General features: G+C 39.5%; 1 protein-coding gene across 3 annotated transcripts in view; it reads left to right on the plus strand.

Moving 5' to 3' along the window:
• Positions 1-26,741, plus strand: part of SLC25A26 (solute carrier family 25 member 26) — a 136,817-nt gene that overhangs the window by 23,054 nt on the left and 87,022 nt on the right. For all 3 annotated transcript variants that reach the window (XM_042929921.1, XM_042929923.1, XM_042929922.1), the window contains exons 4-5: positions 15,699-15,803; positions 17,344-17,391. In XM_042929921.1, coding sequence (XP_042785855.1) covers positions 15,699-15,803; positions 17,344-17,391 — 153 coding nt within the window. The remainder of the gene's footprint in view (positions 1-15,698; positions 15,804-17,343; positions 17,392-26,741) is intronic.

A 26,741-nucleotide genomic window follows, 5' to 3' on the forward strand; every position in this document is an offset into this window, starting at 1 on the left:
GATTTATACCTGTGCTTTCTTTCCAGAATTTTAGTTTTAACTCTTACTTTTAGGTCTTTGATCCGTTTTGAGTAATTTTGTATCTGCTGTGAGGTAGTCAAACTTCAGAATTTTGCATGTGGATATCCAGTTGACCCAGCCCCATTTGTTAAAAGACTATTCTCCATCCATTAAAGGGCTTTGGCACCCTTGTCAAAACATAATAGATTGTAAATGTGAGGGTTTGTTTGTAGATTCTCAGTTCTGTTCTGTTGATCTCTGCATCTGTTCTTGTGCTGGTATCACACAGACTTGATTAAGTGTAGCTTTGTGGTAAGTTTTGAAATCAGTAACTACAAGTCCTCCAACTTAGTTCTTCTCTGTCAAGATTGTTTTGCCTATTCTGCGTCTCTTGCATTTTCACATGAAGTTTAGAATCAGCTGCTCAACTTCTGGAAAAAAGGCAACTTAGATTTTGATAGGTATTGCGCCGACTCTGCAAATCAATTTGGAGACTGTTGCTATCTTAAAAATATTAAACTTTGTGATCTATAAATATGTGATGTCTTTTCATTTATTTAGGTCTTATTTTCTTTCAACAGTGTCTTATAGTTTCAGAGTATAAGTTTTGCGCCTGTCTCGGTAATTTATTCTTTTTTAAAAAAAATTTTTTTGTTTTATTTATTTTGGAGGGAGGGAGGGAGAGAGAGAGAGAGAGAGAACGAGAGAGAGAGAGAGAGAGAGAACAAGTGGGGGAGGAGCAGAGAGAGAGGGAGACACAAAATCTGAAGCAGGCTTCAGGCTCTGAGCTATCAGCACAGAGCCTGACATGGGGCTCGAACTCGTGAACCACAAGATTGTGACCTGAGCCGGAGTTGGATGCTTAACTGACTGAGCCACCCAGGCGCCCTGTTTTTTCTTAAGTAATTTATTCTTTTTGATGTTATTCTAAATGGAAATTTTTAAAAATTTCATTTTCAGTTAGTTCATTGCTAATTATAGAAATACATTCATTTTCATATATTGATCTTGTATTGTGCAACTTTATGGAACTCAATCAGTTCTAAAGTGGTTTAGTGGGTCCCTTAGGATTTTCTGTACATAAAATCTGTACACTCTATTTGTATGTGCAAATAGAGGTTGTTCTATGTCTTTCTTTTCTATTTCATTTTCTTGCCTTAATTGACCTGGCTTGAAGCTTTAGTACAGTGTAGAATAGGAGTGACAAGAGTGGACATCCTTATCTTTTTTCTGAACTCAGGAAGAAAGTTAGTGTGCCACTATTAACTATGACGTTAACTGTAAGGTTTTCATAAATGTTCTTGATCAAGTTGAAGAAGTTGCCTTCTATTCCTAGTTTGTTGGATGAAGGTTTTTTAATTTTTGAAGGGCTAAATTTTGTCCGTGATTCTGTTCATCCATTGAGATAATCGTAAGGTTTTTGTTTTTTATTTTGCTGATATGGTGTATTACATTAACTGGTTTTCAGACATTTTCAGATCACTCTTGCATTACTGGGATAAACCTCATTTGATCATGGTATATAATACTTTTTATTTAGTGCTAGGTTTGTTTACTAGTATTTTGTTGAGGACTCTGTTCATAAGAGATACAAGTCTGTAGTTAACTTTTTTTGTGCCTTTCTGGTTTTGGTATCAAGATAAAATTGGTCTCATAGAACGAGTTGGGAAGTATTAGGACAATTTAAAAGAAAGTTATTTGTAAGGGAATGTAGTCAAAATAATTACATCATTTTAGTTGATGAAAACATACCAGATTATATCTGGGAAATCCAAGAGAAAAGGAATTATGGGGGAGATAGTCTATTTTATAGAAAAGCAAGTGTCACTCTGTGTGATAATTTGAATTGTTGAGGTTATGATATTTGATAGGGACAAAGATGATCTTTGGTCTTCTTTGGTATTTTTGCATCTTAAAAATTTATTTTGTATATCTGGGATATATGAAACTATACTTTTCCATTTCTATAAAATGAATTTCTTTAAAAAAATTTTATTTTAGTATAGTTAACATACAGTGTCATATTAGTTTCAGGTGTACAGTATAGTGATTCAACAATTGTATATATTACTCTGTGCTCATCATCCATGTCACCTATCCCACCCCCACCCCCACCTCCACCCAGCTGCCCTCTGGCAACTGTCCATTTGTACTCTGTAGTTAGGAGTCTGTTTTTTGGTTTGTCTCTCTGTGGTTTTTGTTTGTTTGCTTATTTTTTTTTTTTAATTTTGTTCATGTCTGTTGTTTCTTAAATTCTACATGTGAATAAAATCGTATGGTATTTGTCTTTCTCTGACTGGCTTAATTCACTTAGCATTACAGTCTTTAGGTCCATCCAGGTTGTTGCAAATGGCAAGATCTGACATCACTGAATTTCTTGATGTGAGAAATCTGTTGTATGGTTCCTTGAAGAGAATGTTGAAATTAGCCTAAGAAACACTAAATTCACTAAAGTTGATTTTATAAAACTTGCTTTGATATTGTTTTAAAAATGATTTTGCAGGACCCAAGTCCCAAGTTAACTCTGGAATTTTTTAAAAGAAAAATTGCCTTCATGATTTACCGAAGTTAGAAAAATGATGAGACTAGCAGTGTATTATTTTCTCAGTAGGAAGCAACACAAAGTAGTAACTCCTTTATGAGCTGCAGACCCCTTTAGGGCTCTAATGAAACCTCTGAACGTCTCTCCAGGAAATGAACATGAGGACATTTTGCATAGAATTTCTGGGCATTTTTGTTCCCTCTGCTCTTACCCAAAGTAAGAATTCCGGTGCTTGAATTGTACTGGAAAATTAGTTTAAACTGCAATTTAAAACCAATTACAAAAAAAATTTAAGCTGTTACCCAAGGTTCAGATTGTTTTTTGTGATTATATTCTGGCTTTAGAACCTCTTTACATGCAGTAATTTTTGAGTATATATACTAAAGAATAACAAGTTGTGTGTGAGAGTTTTATTGTCTCAGGTTGTGAGAGTTTGTTCTTACGACAGCCCTTGCCTCACATTATTTTAGAATTGTGTATTGCTTTAACCTTAAATATTCTCATAAACTCAGTATTTGGTTTATATTTTATATTTTATAGTATGTTGTTGAGAACAAGCAGCAAAAAGAACTTGGCCACACAGGGATCTCTTGCCTGAAAGCTAATTTGCCATGTCGAAGGACAGGTTTTCTTCAATTTAAGAATTTTCTGTCTCTTAAACTTAGCAGGAATATGTAAAGTAATACGTAATTAGGGCAAATGATAGTTGCTAGATTAATCATGTTAATGGCATATCTTTTCATGTCTAAAAAATACTTCATATTTTAATACACTCTGTAACTGACATTTAAAAAATATTGGAGCCTTTGTTGTTGTATTCCATGTGAACTCTTGCACGTGGGAGGTGCAAGAGTTAGGAATGTTAGTTAGGAGACAAGTGTCCATAACACAGGAGATAAACAATTCTGGGACAGTCATACCTTTATTGTGTCTCTTAGGATTTCCATGGTCCCATAAGTGTCAGGTGTCTTTTTATATTTCTTGTGATGCTTGGAGAACTTTGGAAGGAGAATTGATCAGTAGTGGGTATAGAGATTGACCTCACAGGTGAAACATAGCTTGATGCTGACCTTTGATTGATTTTAAATTTGGTTACAGTTTCATATGTTGAAGAGATTTTTAGGGTTTGTAGAAATGCTGGTTTTGACACTCCAGATATCTTGGCACTTTCTTTTCTTTTCTTTTCTTTTCTTTTCTTTTCTTTTCTTTTCTTTCTTTTTTTTAAAGTTTGCGTACATATTTTTATTGCAAACATTGATGAAAGAGTGAACATCACAAGATTTTTAAGCATAAAAATTAATATGTAGGAAAATGGACCAACTTCAAGTAGACAAAGCAATAATGTTAAATTTGTTACAGTTATGGAAATCTTGTTCATGTATTTTTTTTTAAATTTTTTTTAGCTAGGACTTTTTTATTTTATTTTTAATTAATTTCTAAATTTATATCCAAGTTAGCATATAGTGCAACACTGATTTCAGGGGTAGGTTCCTTAATGCCTCTTACCCATTTAGCACATCACCCCTCCCACAACCCTCCAGTAACCCTCTGTTCCCCATATTTAATAGTCTCTTATGTGTTGTCCCTCTCCCTGTTTTTATATTATTTTTGCTTCCCTTCCCTTATGTTCATCTGTTTTGTGTCTTAAATTCCTCATATGAGTGAAGTCATATGGTACTCGTCTTTCTCTGACTAATTTCACTTAGCATAATACCCTCTAGTTCTGTCCACATAGTTGCACATGGTAAGATTTCATTCTTTTTGATTGCTGAGTAGTATTCCATTGTACCCATCTTTATCCATTCATCTGTCGATGGACATTTGGGCTCTTTCCACACTTTGGCTTTTATCGATACCACTGCTATAAACATTGGGGTGCATGTGCCCCTTTGAAACAGCACATCTGTATCCCTTTGATAAATACTTAGTAGTACAATTGTAGGGTAGTTCTATCTTTAATTTGTTGAGGAACCTCCATACTGTTCTCCAGAGTGGCTGCACCACTTTGCATTCCCACCAGCAATGCAAAAGAGGGCCGTCCTCTTTCTCCACATCCTCACCATCTGTTGTTGCCTGAGTTGTTCATGTTTGTCATTCTGACAGGTGTGAGATGGTATCCCGTTGTGGTTTTGATTTGTATTTCCCTGATGATGAGTGATGTTGAGCATCTTTTCATGTGTCAGTTGGCCCTCTGGATGTCTTCTTTGGAGAAGTGTCTATTCCTGTCTTTTGCCCATTTCTTCACTGGATTATTTTGTTTTGGGTGTTGAGTTTGATAAGTTCTTTATTGATTTTGGATACTAACCCATTATCTGATATGTCTTTTGCAAATATCTTGTCCCATTCTGTCGGTTGCCTTTTAGTTTTGCTGATTGTTTCCTTTTTGATTTTGATGAGGTCCCAATAGTTCATTTTTGCTTTTGTTTCCCTTGCCTCTGGAGACATGTTGAATAAGAAGTTGCTGTGACTGAGGTCAAAGAGGTTTTTTGCCTGCTTTCTCCTTTAGGATTTTGATGCCTTCCTGTCTTACGTGTAGGTCTTCCATCTATTTTGAGTTTCTTTTGTGTATGGTAAAAGAAAGTGGTCTAGGTTCATTTTTCTGCATGTCACTGTCCAATTTTCCCAGCACCATTTGCTGAAGAGACTGTCTTTAGTCCATTGAATATTCTTTCCTGCTTTGTCAAAGATTAGTTGGCCATGTGTTTGTGGGTCCATTTCTGGGTTTTCTATTCTGTTCCATTGATCTGAGTGTCTGTTTTTGTGCCAGTACCATTCTGTCTTGATGATTACAGCTTTGTAATACATCTTGAAGTCCGGGATTGTGATGCCTACAGCTTTGGTTTTCTTTTTCAGGATTGCTTTGGCTATTCGGGGTCTTTTCTGGTTCCATAGAAATTTGAGGATTGTTTGTTCCCAGCTCTGTGAAGAATGCTGGTGTTATTTTGATAGAGATTGCTATCTTGGCACTTTATTAAACCAGCTTTCCAAAGCCATTCAGTATCCATTTTCTCAATAAATGCCTGAGAAATGTATATACCGCCTTTTTATTTTAGTAACTTATATCATTTTCATAGAGCATAAACTTTTGGTTTCAGATTCATACAGCTGTGGTTTCCAAAAGTGACAGAAAGACAGGGGTGAATGTAGGAGAAGCAAATTTTCATTGGTAAGTTAAAAAGGAAAACAAAAACATTTATAGCTGTCATTGGTCAGAAAGGAATAGAGATCTAGAGAAAATAAGAAATAGTTTGGTGATTTTCTGTAACGTTTATTTTGATAGAAGATTGTTAGGTTGCAGACAGATTCCTTAGAAACAATAACGTATTTTGTTGGTATCCAGTGTGTCCACAATTACTTTATCGTAGGAACTATAAGTGTATGAAAGAGACAGAAGCATGCTGCCATAATAACCGTTCCCTGCAGCTGCACCTTGATTAAAACTTAATGACGAATCAATAGAACCATAATTACCACCTTCTACCTTATGTTTGTAATTTGGAATACAGTAAAATCGATCAAATAAGATTTAATATGTAACAACAGTTAGAGTCTTGTTTGTGCCACTTTTATTAGGAAGGTGGCTGTATCAAATCTCTAAATCCCTACCTCAATTATTTTACCACTCAGCTTTCATCAGACACAGAAGAAGTCCTGTGAGAAGTAGAATCTGTAATTAGATCAGAAGGGTTGGGCAGGTTTACTTTAATACAACAGATGCTGTAACATTACAGTAATAGTGGTTTGTTTTTAGTGTTTAAGATTTAACTTTTCCTGGGTCTTAATTCTACTTTTGGCTTAGATTCATGTTGTTTTCAGAAACGAAAGATCCTTGAAATTTCTTTGTAGCCTAAGGCAGCCACTCTGAATTTAATGTATGCATGGGTGACGTGTGGATGTCCTTATACACGTAGGTGCTGGTTGATTATCCTTTTGGTCCCATTCTAATTTGGAATTGAGAAAGCTAGGAAATAAATTTTATCATATTTTGTAGTTGCTTTTCTGAGAACCTCTAACAGTAATTCTCCAGGCGTAGTCCAAAGAGCACCTAGACTCCGTTGCCCGGGCAGCTGGTTACAGATGAAGATTTTTGGACATGGCACCAGGAGCCCTGCTTTTTAAACACAATTCCTGGGTGGTTCTGGTGCTCACTGATATTTAAACACCACTGATTTAGAGTTATCAAAATTTTAAGGGGCACCTTGGCGGCTCAGTCAGTTGAGTGTCTGACTTCAGCTCAGGGCATGATCTTGAGGTTGGTGAGTTTGAGCCCTGCGTCAGACTCGCTGCTGTCAGTCTGTCGGCACAGAGCTCACTTGAGATCCTCTGTCCCCTTCTGTCTGTCGTTCCCCTGCTTGCACTTTCTGAAAAATAAATATTAAAAAAATGTAAATGTCTATCCCACTACTCAATTTTTATACTGTATTGGTTCAGCAGTCCCATCCTTACGAATATGTCAGTGGGTGCTGAACACGAGGAGTGCCACATGCTGACCAGAAGTGCCATCCCTTTCGTCTGCCTCAGAATTGCAAATTTGCAGACCCACTGAGGGATCTCGTTTAGTCACAACTGACTGGTTCCGAGGGTGGCAGCTTACTTGGACATGTTGATTCAGATTTGGAAGATAGAGTGAGGTTTGCAGCTACATCTGACATTTTCTTCAAGGCCTGTGCCATCCCAGACCCTTGAAAACGAAGACAGTTTATGCTTTTGTGTAGCTCATCTACCACACCTTTGTTGTGCTGTCGTCCATTCGGGGCTTATGGGTTAGCAGCATATGGATTAGGCGAGTTGTTAGTACATCCTCTTTCTTCGGCTTCCCCACTGAATTGGCCCCTTGGAGGATTCACAGGCCTTGAAGCAGTCTAGCGTCTGTCAGGAGCAAAGCACAGCGCGCGTGTTGGTCACCATTGTGTTTTCCCTGGGGGAGATTTAAGCCATTTTTGATGGTGTTGTGAGTAGCTTTTAAAATGTCTGTATAGGGGCGCCTGGCAGGCTCACTTGGTAGAGCTTGCGACTCTTGATCTTGGGGTTGTGAGTTCGAACCACTTCTCAGGTAGGGATTACTTGGAAAAAATCTATTTAGTGTTTTTCGTGGTCTTTACTGGCCTTCTTTTTCTTTTACAGAAGAACCACTGAACAAGATGATAAGATAATAGAAGGAGGTTGACAACTTTAGAAATGTGTTTTATCTTTTGAAATAATCCTAATAGATTTTGAAATACCCATAAATTCTTGGAGAGTCACTTTGGTTTGTAGTTGTAGTATTATTTTGCCAGACCTGTGTGCGGTTATGTGACCGAGCCATGGAGACAGGGTGAGCAGGAAGGAAGATGACCGCGCCCGAAGTGAAGTGTGGTTATTAACTCAGGCAGCAGCTCCGTGAGGCTGCGGACAGAGCTGGTTGTGTCTATAAAGGTGGAGGCGGCACGCATGTACAGGTGTTGCTTGGAGATTTGTTGGACAATTAGAAGCTGAAACTGGACTGGCACATGCTTCGCTACTCTCAAACAAGGGCACATCATGGGGATGTGCTCAGGCAGCCTTTTACCCTATTCTGTTTATTAGGTAGTGTTTCTGGGAACCTATTCTTTTTCCTTTTTTTGAGTGTTTGTTTTTGAGAGAGAGTGAGCGTGAGTGCCTGCGCTCACGGATGAGTGGAGGAGGGGCAGAGAGAGAGAGAGAGAGAGAGAGAATCCCAAGCAGGCTGTGTGTGTGGAGCCTGATGTGGGGCTCGAGCCCACAAACTGTGAGGTCATGACTGGAGCCTAAATCAAGAGTCAGATGCTGAACCAACTGAGCCACCCAGGTGCCCCTAAAAATTTTACATTTTTAAGTAATCGCTATGCCCAGTGTGGGGTTCACACTCAGGACCCCACGATCAGGAGTCACATGTTCTACCAACTGAGCCAGTCAGGTATCCCTGGGAACCTTTTTTCACTTTAGGGGCTTAAGTACATGAGGAACAGACTTTTTTTCTTTTTTCTTTTTTTCATTTAAGAGAGAGAGAGAGAGGCATGCACAAGCAGGGGGAGGGGCAGAAGGAGAGAGAATCCCAAGCAGGCTCCACAGTGAGTAGAGCCCTGATCCAGGGGCTCCATCCCATGACTCTGGGATCATGACCTGAGCCAAAAGCGAAGAGTCAGGTGCTCGACCCACTGAGCCACCCAGGCACCCCAAGGAACCCAGACTTTTTAATAGCTTCCCAAGAATCCTAAAGTATAAGAATTACACAAAAAATTATCTCAAGAATGTAGAAATAACTTGCTTTCCACCGTCATCCTTTAAACCCTGTCCTTTTCATGTCCATTCCTCAATTGGACATCTTTGATTCCTGGTACGTAGGCTGCTTTCCTTCAGCTCCTCCATTTACCCCGCAGGTGCAGATTTAGATGGAAAGTCCTTACTAGGTTCTAGGCATTGGGGATAAAACGACAAGATGATACACTGCCTTGGAAAGTCTTGCCATCTAAGGTGGAGATGGATGTTTAAGGTGTAGGTACACTGAAGGGTTACAGGTATTTTAAGTAAAGGGAGTACAAGGTACACTGAGAGCCTGATAAGAAAAGGAATGGTTTTGTCTCGATGGTGTTGATTCAGGAAAGGCCTGATAGAACAGCTAACCCTTGAGCCACATTTTAGGGTATGATTGTTAGGTGGGAGGGTGCCAGCACGGGTGTTGAGTTTGTGGAAAGTCTTTATTAGACATTTTCAAGTTCTAGATGGAGCATAGGCATGACTGGGCCATCATGAAATGAAGCAGGGCAGGGGGTGCTGGAGGGCCTTGCCTGCTGGGGGAAGGACTTTGGCTGTTATCTTTTGAACGGCTGCGTAGGAGGGCACCAGTGGTAGGGATTTTAGGAACCTGCCCTCGTAGCTGTGTGGGTTGTGGTGTTTGAATGGAACACAGGAGACTACTCCAGAACCCCCCAGAGAGAGAGAGATGAACAGAGCCTCAACTAAGGCAGAGGCATGGGGTTCAGAGGGAGAAGGTGAATTTGAGTGATAAGAGAATTGGCATAAGGATGGTAATTCTTTCATTTTTAAAAAAAGTTTATTCATTTTAAGAGAGACAGAGACAGCATGAGTTGGGGAGGGACAGAGAGACGGGGAGAGAGAGAATCCCAAGCAGGCTCTCTGCTGCTAGCACAGAGCCAGATGCAGGACTTGAACTGACAAAACTGTGAAATCGTAACCTGAGTCAAAACCATGAATTGGACACTTAACCGACTGAGTCACCCAGGCACCCCAAGATGGTCGTTCTTTCAAAAGCACTTCCAACAGCATTCCTCCAATGCATATTGCTTCATGGATACCTTTGTTAGTATGGGGTGGGGGTGAGGAGGGTGCATAAGCTTAAACTGTGCAGTGGAGTCTTCTGAGCTAAGTCAGCAAGCACGTCCTGTTTCACAGTTGTCCCAGCCATCTGAGCCTGAGCGAATGTGCAGAAGGGCCAGGGAGACCCTCTGGGCTTGGCACGACCGATGTCTGCTGATGACCCCACTTTGAGTACAAGCATGGATATGCAGAGAGGTTTTTCAGGGAGGCTTTTTGTAAAGGACCAGGTTGCCCCACCACCCCTCCAATTTCTTGGTGATTTCCTCCTTTAACACATTTCAGATTATTTTCTGTTTTATGGATTTGCTTGTCTCTCCCTAGTGTAGAATGCAGCATTAATTCAGACCGTATTGATTCTTGATCTAGGACAGTGCGTTTCATTGACTATCTTGTTTACTTACTGGACAAGAGGGAAGGGAAGCTCTGTGTTGGCTTTTTATTTAAGAGCACTATCAGGTTCTGGAACACAGTTAAGTTCAATTTTATAGAAACAGTGAACAAGATTTTCATGTAAGATGATGAAGTTGAAATCATTTCAAGCCACAGGAATATTTGGTCAGTTAGTGCCACTACATTTTAAATGGAAAAGCCAAACACTTGTCTCCAAGGACCAAACTACTGAAGGTCAGATTAGCCACTTCTCTGTAAGTCTGCACTTTGTCAGTGATAAACCTTTACTTTCTCACATGCTCTTTGGTTAAGATTAGGGTTCGTACTAGCATAATGAATTAAATCCCACTGTCATAGAATTGCTCTAATTTGTAATTGTATACTTTTCAATATTTGAATGCCTATTCTCTAACACTGTGATTGATGCTAAAAAACATATAGTAACACATTTTTATCCCTGTCCTTGAGGAGTGTATGAGTAATAAATTGGATAAATTTATTAAGTAGCTGGAGAATATATTGACTGCCTCTGTAAGGAGACAGTATAAGGGTCATACCTGTCCAGTAACATAGATCAGGCTTGGAACTCTGACTTGTTACGCACCCTGTTTGCTATGTGTGTCTGTAGGCCATATACCTAACTTCACTGAGCTGCTATTTTCCTCATCTTGAAAAGCAGGGTTAATGCTACCCAACTCACAGTTCTTGTAAGAATTAAGTAGGGGCGCCTGGATGGCTTAGTCAGTTAAACGTCCAACTTCAGCTCAGGTCATGATCTCACAGTTCGTGAGTTCGAGCCCCGCGTCGGGCTCTTTGCTGACAGCTCAGAGCCTGGAGCCTGCTTCGGACTCTGTGTCTCCCTCTCTCTCTGCCCCTCCCCTGCTCACGTTCTGTGTCTCTCTGTCTCTCAATGATAAATAAATGTTTAAAAAATTTTTTAAAAAGAATTAAGTAGTACATCACTTAAAAAGTGCTCAGCCTAGCATCTGATCTGTAAAGTCCAATTTTCCAGTGCATGTCACACAAAGTGCTTTATGTAGCACATTTTCAGAATTACATATTTTTTGGAGAAAATCATTTCAGAAGAAGACATTGAAATTGACAGTTTCAGTGACTTGTTCAAGGTTCCACAGCTGCTGTGGACAGTTAAAATACATTGGAGAATGAATAGTTAAGACGAACATTTCTCTGTGTAGTTTTTACTTTTGATGTAATATTTTAAAAATGGCAGAAGTGGTGCAAAAGTGGAGATGAGAGGTGTATTACTTGGGTAATATTATGAACTCTGATTGCTGTGGATTTCTTAAAATAAGAAAAGGTTGGAGTTCTAAAATATGCTGTTGGTTACAATGGTAGGCAGAATAATGGCCCTTTAAAGATTTCCTAGTCCCTAAAACCTGTGACTATGTTACCTAACATGGCAAAAGGGGCTTTGCAGATAAGGTAAAGTTAAGGATCTCGAGGACAAGATTTTCTGGGATTATCTAGGTGAGCCCAAGGTCCTCATAAGTGGAACGCAGGAGTGTCAGAGGTTTTGTGATGCTGTGCTCCGTCTTGAAGAGAGAAGAAGGGACCACAAACCACAGAATGCAGTGGGCTATAAAAACAAGGAAATAGATGCTTCTTTAGAAACTCCAGAAGGAATACCAACTGGCTGACAATTTGATTTTAACTCAGTAAGACTTAGTTTGGAATTCTGACCTCCAGAATTCTGAGAGATTAATTTGTGTTATTTTAAGCCACTGAGTATGTGGTACTTTGTTTGAGCAGCCATAAGAAATTGGTACAGTTACCTTGACATTACAGTCTCCTCCACTTTCAGATTTTCTATGAGTTAGTATGTATGCATCTGTCCACAGGGCTTTGTCACCTCCTGGGAAATCATGGCTCCTTTCTGTTACAGAAAGGAACAAAAGTGAAAAAGCCATTTACAGCTTACGTCTTATGTAACATTCTGTGAACAGCCTTTAGAAACAAAGCCTACACAATGATATAATTTTTGTTGAGAGGACTATTAAGTTTCTGTTGGAGTCTGGATTATCAAGAACAGGAATTTTGTCAGGCAGGAGAAGACTAATATCTACAAAAATTAAATATTTTCTTCTAATGACTTTTGGCTGTTTATGTAGGTGGAAGGAGTCTAATAAGTAAGAAAGGTATGACGAAGTTGTGTCCCCATATCAGTGGATAAAATGTAAATCCCAAGGATGATAAATTAGGAGTTAGAAATTGCTGCTAGGATGGTTTTATCAATAGCTGTGATTCCATTTGTAACCAGAAGATGGCAGAATTGACACACAGATGAACTTAGAGTTAAAAGGTTTTTGGTTTTAAACGATGGTTCAGAAAGATATGTTAGATTTGGAAACCTGTGTTCCAGAAAGAATTTTGAGAATTACACAAAGAATGTGAAGTAAAATACAAGTAAGTAACTTGCACGTTGCAGAATTTTTCAGAGTGTCATAAGGTTTTTCTCCCTCTTACTGATTTGCCACACTGGAGTTTACTCCGCAAAGTCCAAAGCAGCCCTTGCTCTGAATATGATTAAACTTTGGCTGTATTCAGTTTATTTAGGTTTCTGTTGAACTGACAAAGATTTACCTGTCTAAACATGAAGAATCAGCCGAACTAAACTTTGAAACTTTAAGTTCATTAGATGCGTGTTGATTTATCTTTGATGGGAAATAATTCTGGAGACAGTAATCGGAAGATGTGGGTTTCATCCTAACTTCCTAAGCCAGGTAGTGCTCTGACCTTCAGTAGCTTCTGTCTCAGGCTGGTATGTATTTAACGTGCTGACAATTGGCTTCTAATATCAGAGGCACATTTATGGGTCATTGATGAAGTTTCCTTTAGAAAAATGAAAATCAGGTAAATGATTGTGAGCTGTGTTAAAACAATTGGGGAAATGATGTAATGTTAATGGAAGGTACTTTCGGTGGTGCCCAGTGGCCTCAAAGAGCATTTCAAGAGTGACAGGCCAGAGGTGAGGCCATAACAGGCTGGCAGCGAGGTGTGGAGGTGTGGGACGTGGCCGTGGCAGTGAAAGAACCAGAGGTTCCTCTTCTCTGCCTTCACTCATTTTACCAAATGGGAGGTTGAAGTTGACAGTAGTTTTTTCCCTTTTACACACTTAGTCTTAGAACTTGTAGTGTTTGTGTCTTGGTGTTTAATAAATACTAAAAGGAGACATTTCAGTTTCCATTACAAAAATAAATTTAAAAAAACATATCAGGGTAAGTTGTTTTTTTTAATGTTAAAGAAGAATCTTGGTAGCAGCTTTATTATTATTATCAATTTTTAATCTAAACTTTGTCTTATTTTTGGCATGTTTAATTCTAATGAAGCCAGTGTTGTATTTTTAATGTGGCTTAAAGATGGGGACGTATATTATCTTTATGTTTTATTTTTATTAGTTTTATTTTTTGGTAGACCCTCAACATATAAGACGCTCTTGGATATAATGAAAATGCCACCATTTCTGTGTCATGGATTCATACTGAACCCCAGATTTATGAGGAAGGAATTCCCTAGAGAACGGATTTACCAAAAGACCACGGATGACATTATCTTGATCTCCTTTCATGGAATCACAATACTATAACGTGTTTTTGTTCTTGTGCAGTGAAATACTCTGTTGTAGCTCAGATTCAAATCTAAGAAAGATCAGAGTTAATAGAAAACCAAATCGAAGGCATTGGAGTTACTGGAGGAAATAGAGGCGTTCCTTTGTGGCCTCTGTCTCATGCCAAAATTGCCACGCCACGGAAGTCAAGAAGCCTTGCTGGGCGCTTTGTACCTCTTCCGTTAGTGAGATTGTTTTTCATCTAAGGACCTTTTCAAAGTTTTTGTTTTGCTTCTGTATTTTTAAGAAATAAAAACATAATGTAAGAACATGAAGGGTTATGAAGCATGAAGTTCCATAAATATTTATGCCAAGTCGCAAAAGTAGACCATTCCTATTTTCTTGACATATTGAGGTCATATTTCACTCTTGACCTCTTGAATTGAAAAATACAAGGAGTTAGTGAACCTTTTTCTTTCCTTTCTCTTTCCTTATTTATTTATTTTCATTTCTTTAATGAGTTTTAGAGGCTGGGGGCTATCCTTTTAGGTTCATGTAAGTTTCAGCGGACCTTGTTTTCTGTCCTGGCTTATAAGTATGGATTTAAAAGTTTGCACACTTATGAAGAGTAACACGATTTATACCCAATTTTAGGCCTTAGTGATAATCAGGTGTTTAATCTGTTTTGTGTGTGTGTCCTTATCTGTAAAAATTGGTACTTGTCAAGGTTAATAATAAGTAGGGTTGCATTGAAAAGCACATTAAAAAAATTTGTTTTTAATGTTTATTTTTGAGAGAGACAGAGCGTGAGCAGGGGAGGGCAGAGAGAGGGAGACACAGAATCCGAAGCAGGCTCCAGGCTCTGAGCCGTCAGCACAGAGCCCGACGCAGGACTTGAACTCATGGACCACGAGATCATGACCTGAGCTGAAGTCGGACGCCTAACCGACTGAGCCATCCAGGTGCCCCAAAAAAGCACATTTTAAATTGGCCCTTTCATTTTATTTTCTCCCTCAATTAAAATCTTTGGTCCATAACATATTTGTGCTCTTTAATATTATGTTAATGAAACTTACCAAGTAATGATACCTGTTCATGATAGAGAATTTAGACATGCGGGTAGGCAGAAAAGGAGAAACATTACTTGTAATCCCACTTTGTTTTTTCAAGTCTTTAATATAGGTAATCTAACGTTAAGTACAAAGAAAAAAATAGCTTAAAAATTCTGGAGTATTGGTTGTTGACCTGTCAGATGTGATTACGGTCTGTTTAGGACCTGTGTCAACATGAATGCTGGAGCAGGACCCAAGAGTACCTGGGGTTTCTCCTCCGTTGTTGCATGGGGTGTGGTGATAGGGTCTAGGGTGCTGGGGTTGGGAGCTAGTTGAGGCTGGGGTGGGGAGTGGGACAGATGACTAGGTGTAGCCAGCTGCTGATCAGTCTTGCTTCTGTTGATGTATGCATTATTTACAGTAGAGCAAAAGCCCTTTTGGTTCATTCTTTCAGCCTGTTTGAAATGACTGGCATGTGAACACTAGGTGATGCTGTTCTAGGTGCTGGGGGTTCAGAATAAGTCAGTGTGTTTCTTGCCATTGAGGGACTTCTAGACAGATGGGTCTGGAACAAGATGGCAGGAGGTGTGAGGATATCTATAAGCACAAGGGAGATAAGTTTCTGGGCTGACAAAACAATGCATGTCCATTAAGGGTCTGAGGCTTTTAGGTTGAAAAAATGCCTTGGGACATGTTGCAGTGACCCTTTATATTATTCCTTTTTGACTGTATTTTTTTGATTATGAGAATAATTTCAATTTTCATAGCAGTTACTTCTTTTTTAAGATGTAATTAATTAAATTATATATTTTAGGTTGCCTGTCTGATTCGTGTTCCTTCGGAAGTGGTTAAGCAGAGGGCACAGGTGTCTTCCTCTTCAAGAACATTTCAGATTTTCTCTAACGTCTTATATCAAGAGGTGAGATATGTTTTTAAACTCTTTCTTTATTGAGAAAGATTTTATTTAAAAAATTTTGTTTTAATGTTTCTTTTTGAGAGAGACAGAGACAGAGTGTGAGCAGGGGAGGAGCAGAGAGAGGGAGACACAGAATCTGAAGCTGTCTTCAGGCTCAGAGCTGTCAGCACAGAGCCTGACACGGGGCTCGAACTCAAGAACCGCGAGATCGTGACCTGAGCTGAAGTTGGATGCCAACTGACTGAGCCACCCAGGTGCCCTGAGAGAGATTTTATAATAGCTAATATGAACACTGTGGTTCTCATCCCAGGAGCCTTAGAAGAGACCGTGAAGATAAATTTAATGCTCAGTCACAGCAGCTTTTTATGCTAAGATTATTTTTGCTTTTTTATTTGTTTTCAAATTTTAATATTTTTTCTCCAAATGTCTAAATAACACGTACTGAGTGCCCCCACTGTGTACATGTCCTACATTGTCATTGTCCTGTAGTAGTTTCAGAATCAGACATGGAATAAATCATAAAAATGTGAAGTGAATAAAGATACCATGTTAAAATGTTACCATAGAATTTGGGGACCCATGGAAGAGGAGTACAGTAATGGGCATAGTGACCAGCATCATTATGTTTATATTAAAATTAATTCCGGGGGCACCTGGGTGGCTCAGTCAGTTAAGTGTTCACCTTTGGCTCAGGTCATGATCTTACGGTTCATGAATTCGAGCCCCACATTGGGCTGTTCACCTGCTTCGGATCCTGTCTCTGTCTCTCTCTGTTCCTCCCCCAACCACATGCTCTCTCTCTCAAAAAGAAATAAACGTTAAAAAAAATTAATTTCTTTTTTACTTGTTAATGTTCCACTGTGGATCAGAGGTCATTCTTGCTGGCCAAGTCACTAGGGACCATCAAGCTGCTTTTCTTTGTATTTTTTTGCAGAAGCCCCCTCCTCCCGTGTTTTAAAAACAGTATTCAGTCACATGGAAATTTCAACGGGTCTAGGTTTTAGAAAAGTTACTCTTAATAGTTTGTCACTTAGGTGAGGAAATAACTGAGTATTTGATCAGAGGATCATGAGATCAATCCAGTAAAGAAACCCTATTGTGAATCATGTGGACAGTTGAATAAATCAAGGCTTGTCCAGAGATATTTATCACCTTGGAGGATTATTAATGAATTTCTGATATCTTCTGTTTGAAACTATGAAATATAATTCTGTTTTTATAGGAAAGGATGATTGGCGTTTTGTGTGCATTTGAATTTGGAAATACATACTGAAATCATCTTCAAGTATTGTTTTCAGGAGCAGAAATTTTGAAAGCGACTGAAGTAGTCAGTTTGATTATTTTAGACATGTTCCCATTTTAAAGAGAGCTGACCCGAGCTTTATATATTTTAGGCCAGTTTATAACCTTTAACCTCTTATAGAGTGTGGTCATTGTGCAAGCTTTAAAACTCAGACTTCAGCAACTCTGCCTTACTCAGAGTATCATTCAGATCTCTGTGCTGTTCGAACTTACTGAGCTCTCGGCCTTTTGTTTGTTTCAGGGCATCCGAGGATTGTATCGAGGCTACACAAGCACAGTTTTAAGAGAGGTAACTCACTTAATTCCCAGTACTGAAGTGCAAAAGAATGATGTGCTTTGTTCAGCAAAGTCACTCAGAGAAACTGGTTGAAAAAATTAAAAAGGGATACTTTGATCACCTTTGAAACACCGTTTAGTCTTATCCTGGTTCTTACAGCTAACGAATGGGCCAAATAGGTTTGCTAAAAGAGCAATCCCACTGGTCAGAATGGCACCCACGCTTTGGCTTCTTTGGTGCTAGGTTGGTTAAATGTCCGTTTTGGCTGAAATCTTAAGAAGCAACCACTGAGGTTAAGATACCAAGTTAATTACCAGAAGACACAGAGTTAATGAGAAATTGGTAATGAAAGCAACGTGCTAAGAGACAAGTGTCTAAAAGTCTGTATCATGCGGTGCGCTCTTGTCTTCCCGATCGCGATCGCAAGGTACGGTGAGCCCCGGACCACTGGCCCTGTGGGTGGCTGGCCATGCAGTGTGCCCCCAGGCAGGCGCTTTGTCTTCTGAGACTTCTGACTCGAAAATTCTGGGATTCAGTATTTTTCTTCTTTTGGTTGAAAAAGCAAAGTGATTTCAGTATATTGCTTGTAGGAAGTATGTTTCTAATTTTTGCCTCACATAGAGGACAATGTTTTGAAGTTCAAAGGGTGATTTACATAAGATTTAAGACCAGTCTTTGGTTTGGGACGTAATCATAATTTTCTTTCTTCCTTTTTTTTTTCTTTTTAAGAGTTTAATTTCTAGGATTTTTTTCAGCTGTATTGAGATATTGTTGACAGGTACAATTGTAAGATATTTAAAGTGTACGTTGTGATGATTTGGTCTATATATCCCTTGTGAAAGGGGTTGGGACATAATTTTCTATTAAAGAAAACAGGAGAATCTGCATGCATACCTGTGCTCTCTATCCTTTTTTCTTTCTGAAGTTCCTTGGTCAGTAACATGTTTGCATTTACAAAAATGTTTTTAATTTAAATAAATGTTGTCATTAATTAGCAAAACTTTGAAATGATTTGAAATCTCTAATTTTATTTCCAGGTAGTTTTTGATTACGTTTTGTTTTTACTATAGATTACAATCTTCTTTATGAAATACAAGCCCTGTCACATGTTTTATAAAGCTTTGATTTCTGCAAGATAACAACCTTAATGTAGTGTGGTGTAGTTGATGTAGATCTGTGAAAAAACTTCTTTTGAAGGAAAACTGAATGTTGTAAAGTGAGTTTGTGTGATGATGACTTCTGTCTTTCAAAAATATCACCCACGCTGTCTCTTGATTCTTACTTATTTTCTGACTCACTAAACACGTGTGATTTAGTCAGCTTTCACCTGGGTGCAGCAAACCTGGGGGGGGGGGGAGGGGGGAGGGGGGGGCAGTGAACCTCCTTTATTTTTCTGAGAGATGCTGAATAAATGAATATATTTACATGCCCGACAATACTGGTTTTGCATACAAACAGATAGAGAAAACACATGGTTACACCTGCTTTCTATTCTTGTAAAAATTTGTTTTGACATATGTCACACTAGTAATTAATTTCTGGGCTGCAGTTTTTGCACATCATGTGACCCTACTGAGATGACTTTGTTTACTGAAAATGGCAGTGCTTTGTTGGAAATTTAATTGGGGTCTTCTGCATTATGCGTTTTCATAAAAGATCCTTCAGATCTGATTTTAGTTGAAATATTGCTTTTGTACAGATTCTCTGAGAGAACGAGAGAAGAATTACTGCTGAATGAAACAGCTTCTTTTCAAAATGAGAAAAATAAGTAGTGATATGTCTGCTTTAAACAAAATTTTTGCATTATAAATAGTTTCAAGTTCTTACATTATTCTGACACCAATATCGAATCTTTTTGCCAAGAGCTTGTTTGATTATTTCAATAAGAAAATACATTGAAGCCTTAGTGAGAATCACTGGGAAACTTAGATGTTTATTCTGTGTACAATTTTTTCTTTAAAACAAGTTTTATCTCCCTGGCCCATTAGAACGAGATTGGAGTTTGAATCCATGCAGTATAGGAGATTATGTGTGTTCTTTAGATGTGGGGAATGCCATCCCGTGTTTTCCGCTGCGTTTGATGTTTGTGGAGATTGTGTCTTATCCCTTATGTTCTCTGCAATTATTTTAGTTGCTCTCAACTTCAGACTGAGTGTAAGCAGGGTCAACAGATTATACTGTATGCCTCACCCCTTCCGTATTCATTTTTCTTTTGCTCTGGACCAAACATTGTGGTGCGGTGCTGTTATTGTAAGATGGAAATGGGGAGCGAGTTCACAGCTGCCCTCACAGGCACGCCAATTTCCCAGCGTCCATTGTCCTGAAAGTTCTGTGGAGAGCAGCCTCATGATCTTCTACGTAGGTTAGAAGGACTTCTAAAGAGGACGAAAGCTGAGAAAGGCACTTTGTTGCAAAAGAAGTAGGAATAAGTTAAGCTCAGCAAATAGGCTTTATCCACAGATTCTTCTTCACAGTCATTTTAAGAGTGCCTCCTGTGTGTTGGGCCCCACGTGAAACGTTTCTGCACGGATTCTCAAGGATTCGGGTTCTCACAGGAAAACAGGCGGGAGTAGGCATTTCACAGTGCTGTAACGATATGTAGGTACTAGATGCGGCTGAGATGGTAGGGGAAGCAGTGCTTGGGTGGTGCTCGATTAGCATTTGTTGCATTAAAAAACATGAAATGTTGACTTAATTCTCGAAGGAGTGGTAGTTAGAAATAACCAAGGAGACAGGAGTTGTAACATCAGGAGCAAAGGCACAAGGCTGTAAAAGCACGCGTGTACCTCACTTATTAGCTCAGCAGAATTGGAATTTTCATGCGTAGAGAAGAGGCAAGAGTGATTTCCCTCCATGGCAGGCCAAGTGGGGATGCTGCAGGCAGGTGTTCAGCTAAGTGGAGTGTTTGCCCGGAGGAGACGTTGAACCTCTCCCCCTGGCTGGGTGCTTGCCAGGAGACTGGGGGACAGCACATGGGAGAAGGCCTTTGAAGAGCCAGGCATGCGTTCCCTGGTATTTGGAGGATAAATGACTGGCATCTGACTCTTCTCTGCATAAATCCGATGGCAAGATGGTGGTTGGCTCTGCCTCAGTGGAAGGACGTTGCCATTGTGGTCAGGGATAACTCCGGCTTCTTTTTGGTTGATGAGAGATGTGAGATGGGTGAGGATGATGTCTCCCTGTCTCCACAGCTCTGCCACCAGTTCACCGAAAGCAGCCCTCCCACCAAATTCTGTCACGCATGCTGTCAAAGTCAAGCAGGGCAGACAAGTCCCTCAGCCTGTCTGTAAGTTCATCGAAGCCTTGCATCTCTCCTTTTAGGGCCCCACATCCTCACTGATTGAAAAGTTCACTCGCAGGTAGGCATGGCAGCCTTTCAAACTTAGTTCCCCTTATTGTCTGTTTTAGACCATAGAGACCCCCCCCCCCCCCCCCCCCATGTAGTGGCTGCAGGTGAGACCTTTTAGGAATCAAGCCTTAGGGATGTCCTTCAGCTCTGTTGTCTGTCCCCTCAGTTCCTGTGCCCCTGCAACTCCTTAGGTTGTATAACGCTCTTGTGTGTTTTTCCAGAGATACCCTGTCTTAGGTGTTTGGCCTCTTGTTTGTTTCTTCAGCCCCAATTTTTTTTTTATCTCTTCATAAAGATCTTTCTTTCATTTTTATGATGGCATAGTACTCCATGGTAGACACGACCCATTCGTTATTTAACCAGTTCCTTGTTGGTGGACATTACAAACGTGCTGCAGTGGATATTACTGCTCTTAGGTCCTTTTGTACATGGTTGAGGATGTTTGTAGGGTTAATAACAAAAGTGAGATTGCTTGGCTAAAGGAGTATGGCATTTATCATTTTGATTTTTTTTCATGTTTCTTTTTGAGGGAGAGTGGGGGAAGGGCAGAGAGAGAGGGAGACAGAATCCGAAGCAGGCTCCAGGCTCTCAGCTGTCAGCACAGAGCCCCAGGCGGGGCTCGAACCCATGAATCGCGAGATCATGACTTTAGCTGAAGTCGCTTACCGGATTGAGCCCCCAGGCGCCCTAGCGTTTGTAATTTGGTACATACGGCCAAAGTGCCCTTCGTGGAAATACCAGTCGACCCCTGTGCCAGCATTGCAGGCCTTCTTTTCCTCTGCCTCACCGACTTTACCAGCCGTCTGAGAGGTGATCTCACTGTCGTTTTCATTCTGACACTGGGCATAAGAACATACATCTCAGAACTCTTTGATTCCCTTTACTGTGAACTGTGCTGTGTTAAACTTTGTGCTGTGTTAAAGTTCTTGTGAGAATGGCATGGGGAGATCGTGTGAAGGGCTGAGCCCGCCATGTGGGATGTGTTTAGTATGCTCAGAACTGCAAGGGTTTTTGACAGGAAATAACACCTAAGTGTGAATCGCAACTCTGCCCCGTACCAGCTGTCTGCTCTTGGCAAGTTACTTAACCTCTCTGAGCCCACATTGGCCCATCTGTGCTAGGAACTTTGCATAGACCGTTGTCCTTGAAATCTCACGGCAGTCTTAGGAGAGAAGAATTAGAGCAGTGTGGTCTGCCAGGGGACTCAGAAATGAAGAAGCCTCCCTCTAGGTTGTTGGGGTCCTTGAACTGCCGTGCAACCTTGATCGGTCTGTGTTTAAGCATCTGAATGCCATTTCATGATGATGAGTAACAATTGTGTTTGAATTACAGGCCAGCTGTTGGTATTGCTTGTAAAGTGTCTCAGCTACAATTGGAGGGTGTGTTATCTGAATGTCTTGTAGAGAGGAATTTTGTATTGGTTTAACATACTGCCACCTGCAACTGATTTTGTATTCACTGGCTACTTCTGTAGGAGAAACCACATACTGGTGGTAAAGATGTCAGAGTTGCCCCAATAATTGGTGGTTGAGTTGGTCAAAAATCGTAATGTAAATATGTTAGAAAAATTTTTTGATGATTCTCTTTTGGGTCCCATTGATAGTTTACTGGAATTTATTTCCCAAGTAAGATTACCCATTTAGAGGAAGGCTTTTCTTACTGAGATTGCGACCCTTGAATGTTTTTCTTTGAAAGATATTTTAGAGCAACTGTAGCTAGAACCTCTGTTACTTATTTGCCATTTCTCCGCCTGTGTACTATTTCCTGCATTTGTGAGAGTAGAAAGAGAAAAAACTGTGCTGATGAGAAAGGATTTTTTTCTCCTGGTGTCACTGCTGTCTATCTTTATGTTTCTATGAAATGGTTTTCTTTGGTTTGCTTCTTTCTCTTTTGGTTTGTCCTTACCTTTCATTTCTATTCAGCTACATGTAATGATGCTGACTAAAGAGTCAGACACCATATGATTTACCTTCAAAACAGCTCTTGGATTTTTCCCTCTCCATAGCATGTGCAGACTCTAGCATAATGCCTTCCACAGAGTTAGCACTCACAAAATATTTATCGTTTTTTTTTATTCCTTTAAGTCTGATTAATTTTTGTTCAGATGCTGGTAGGCACAGCATCCCCTTCAGAATGGTGAGGGAGCTCGAGTGGGACTGGGAATTAGGCCGGGGGGTGGCTCAGCCTTGGGCTCCACTCCACTCCAAGACTTCTGCGTTTTAGACAGCTGATGAAGCACCAAGGAGTATATGATTTTCTAAGATTTCATTCTTCTTAAACCTTGAAAAGATAGTTTCTGTAAGCCTGGTTTCATCAGAAAAGTGCTAATTGCTGTAATAATTCCCTTATTTTCCCCCTCCTAGTAATTCCACTGAAAAGGAAAAAGGTGATTATAAACCTTTCCAAACTTTTAATGTGAAACTATTTCTCACTTAAACTCCCAATGCAAACATATTGAACCCTGTTTTAATCCTCCATAATTCATTTTATTAACTGTGACCAAATAGAACATCTGTTAAAATTCCATAATGTTAGCTTCATGGGAAAAGAAAAAAAAATGTGTTTGCTTTTGGAATTTTTCCATTGTTTTATTGTCCAGGTTTTCAGTAAATGTGTAACGGGACATTCTTATTAATGGGAGTATTAAACAAATGAAAATGAACTATCCCCTTTAATCACAGAGGTTTATAAAATGAGTCACTTAATTGCATTTGCATTATGATAACTTCATACTGTAGAGATGTTCTATGAAAAATGAGTGATAGTTCATCCTTTAATTGGAGAACCTAAAATTATTACTCCTCAAATACAGATTTTAGCCTGCAGTTTTTCATCATCTCTTAAATAAACAAGCGTTTTTAGAAAGAACGATTTAGTAAAATTATCTTCATATAGAAAAATTACTTTAGCCCTCCAGTGCACATTTCCTCATGTTTTGTTTACAAGAAACCAGCTGCTATTTACTTTTCTCATTCTCTGGACACATTTCATTTGCTCTCTGCAGTTTTGAAAATGCTGCCTGTTTCCATTGTCGCATGGTGGCCAGGCTATCCTGAAGGGACACCAGTTCCTGTGCACAGAGTTTACTGGCATGTAAGTGCAGTGTCCTGACTCTGCCATGCACACACACCGGAAAGCTGCTGGTTGAAGGTGGAAAAGGTCTCTTAATTCTTCATTTCAGTTAACATCAGAAACCGTCAGGTTGAAGTACCTTTCTCTTTGTTGTTTGTGCTCTTCATCCCATGTGAAGTATTGTCTTCCTTCATCTTTGTGTGTCAGTGTAGACTGCGTTTAGGCGGCACATAACAGAAAATCTGACTATATCGGCTGTAGCAGATAAGGGTTACTCACCGCCCCCCACCCCCACCCAGTAACAAGAAACCTATAGTCAGTCTGAGGCTGGTGTACTAGTTAAATGAAAGCATACAGGATCTAGGCACTTTAATTCTACTTGGTTAACCTTAATACTCTGCATGATTTACTCATGGTCACAAAATGGCTTCACCATTTTAGGCCTCACAGCCCCCTTCTAAGCATGACGAATGGGGAAGGGCCAGAGGCAGTACAAGCCTGTCACTCTGTGTACAGAAAACAGAGCTTTTTTGGGCCAGGTATCTTAGTGCCTTCTTGAGTTGAATGGGGAGTGGGGAGTTGAGTATGTAGCTTTTCAGTGCAGGAGGTGAAGCCAGGCAAAGAGGGGGTTGGATCTGATGTTACTGAGTTGTCCTACAGTGTCTGCCGTGTTCTGTCTCTTCATGTTTTTCTAGCTCAAGTTCCATTTCTGCAGAAAGGAAACCCCATTTCATCCATCTCTCACTTCATCCCATACTTGGGTACTTGGGATGTTAAGAGCATCCAGAGCACTTATCTGGACCACAGTTTTGGACATTTAGTTCTACTCTGTAAATGGGGATGTCTGTTCTTAATCTTTCTTTGTTACCTTTGGTTTTTTGGGCACCAGTTGGGAAGCCTTTCTTTAAAAATCATTTGGCAGTCTCTTTTAATTCTGAATTGTAATTATTCTGAAAACAAGAGTTGACTTCGAAGTTACTTATTTTTTATACAGTTTTGATTTGAAAGTTAAGATCTCAGAATACCCCTGTTGGTACATTCATACGTAGACAACTTTCCTTAAAAATATATATAAATCACAATTGAAATACTAGCTAATGCTTGCTAAGTACTCAACGCTGTTCCATTTGCAGTACTAAGTTTTTTATGTGCAGTGTTTCATATAATCTTCCCAGTAACCTGAAACACCCCTGCTTTATAGAAACTGAGCTTTTGTAAGGTTGTGGTTCACTCAAGAGTCTTTGATCCAGTAGGGGAGAGAACTGAGGACTTCAGAACCCATGATCTTAACCTTGTGGTCAGCTGTATATTTTGCATTTTATAGGCAGATGTATTTTTCTAGGAAGGAAAATAAAGATTTCAAATTAATAGTACATTCTTTGATTCATACACCTTTAAGTAGGCTCTAGTGCTAGGAGTTTGGGGAAAATATGTTCTCAGCAACTGACTTTAAAAGAACAGTTAGAGGACTTAAGCCTAGAGCATTTGCTTTGGTAGGGATGTTCGTGAGGGTTGGTGGTTTGCAAGTCTGGATTATACATATAATCCCGTATGTCCGTGTGACTTGCTCTTACCTAGCAGGTGTTAGTTGTCATGTCCCTTCTCTGAGGGGCCTACTGTGACCACTCTACCTAAAATACACCTACCCCAGCCCCGAGCACTCAGTTGTTACCCTAGTTTGCACCATTATCTGAAATAATCTTCTTGTTTATAAATTTATTACCTGCCACCCTCCCCCAACAAAAATATATGCACTGTGAGGGCAAGTGCCTATTGGTTGTTTTGTTCCCTCTGTTAACTCTGTACCTAGAAGAGGGCTTGACAGGTAGCAGACTCAGAAAATATTTAATGGACAAATCAGTGACTTCATCGTACTTGGTTCTTAGACCAGTTTTAAAGTACTTAGATATTTGTAATCTCCAGCAGGTGCTTAGGCTAAGACGCATTTGGCAAGAATGATGGAATCCTCACTTAATTCCCAGGGAGGGTAGTGGTTTTGTGCCATAGAAACTTAATGCACTGAAAATGAGGTTTTCTCCTTGTCTTTTACCATATTTCCTGGTATTCCTGTGCCTTCCACAAATAGCCTTTATTTTAATTTTGTCATTTCTAGTTAAGGGCTCTTCCTATGAATCTGTCATGTATTTAAAACACTTTTCGAAATGACATAAGAAAACAGTAAATGACTTATTCATGAAGAAAATCCTTCCATTAGTTACAGGCAAATGATATATCCTGAACACAAGGGGTCAAAAATTACTCTTGAGATTCTGAGTACTGTACAATATCTTACTGCCGGAACAAACATTATCTTGTAAGGAGTATTAAGAAACTATTAATATAGTTTAATATAGAATTATTAGTATTAATATTATTAGTTATTAGTAATTATTATTAGTATTATAATTAATAATAATTATTGTTAATATAGAATTAATATAGAAACCCAGGTTTAAAGAAAATCTGGAATTTTTACGTGTAATTCAAGTATTGTGGTTGAAGGACATCGTTTAAAGAACCTCTTGAAAATGGGCATTGGGCTACCTGGTTGTCTCTTATCTTGGGATCATATAATGGTACTAGTGACAGTTTGAATTTTGATCATTCACATGTATTTTTCTAAGCTTCAGATAAAACTGTAAGATGTTAACCTTGTATTATAGATCATCAGGCTGAGGCTTGGGAAAAGTAAGCAGCACGGGTAGTATGTGGCAGGACTAGAAGAAGCTCAGGCTGGGCCTGTGTGATCCAAAGCCTGTGTTTGTTACACTTTGCTTCCTGCTCGTGTCTTGCAGTGGAATTCACTGTTCATTCTTCTTGGAATTTTTCAGTAAATCAGATCAAATCTGTTGACTTGAAGCAGAGCACAATTTCTGAGGATTAGCATTCCAAAAGGTAGAATTGGGACCGTACGTACAGGCAGAACACAACCAGGTGCTTT

The sequence above is a fragment of the Panthera leo genome, chromosome A2 (assembly GCF_018350215.1).
Source record: "Panthera leo isolate Ple1 chromosome A2, P.leo_Ple1_pat1.1, whole genome shotgun sequence".
Classification (NCBI taxonomy): domain Eukaryota; kingdom Metazoa; phylum Chordata; class Mammalia; order Carnivora; family Felidae; genus Panthera; species Panthera leo.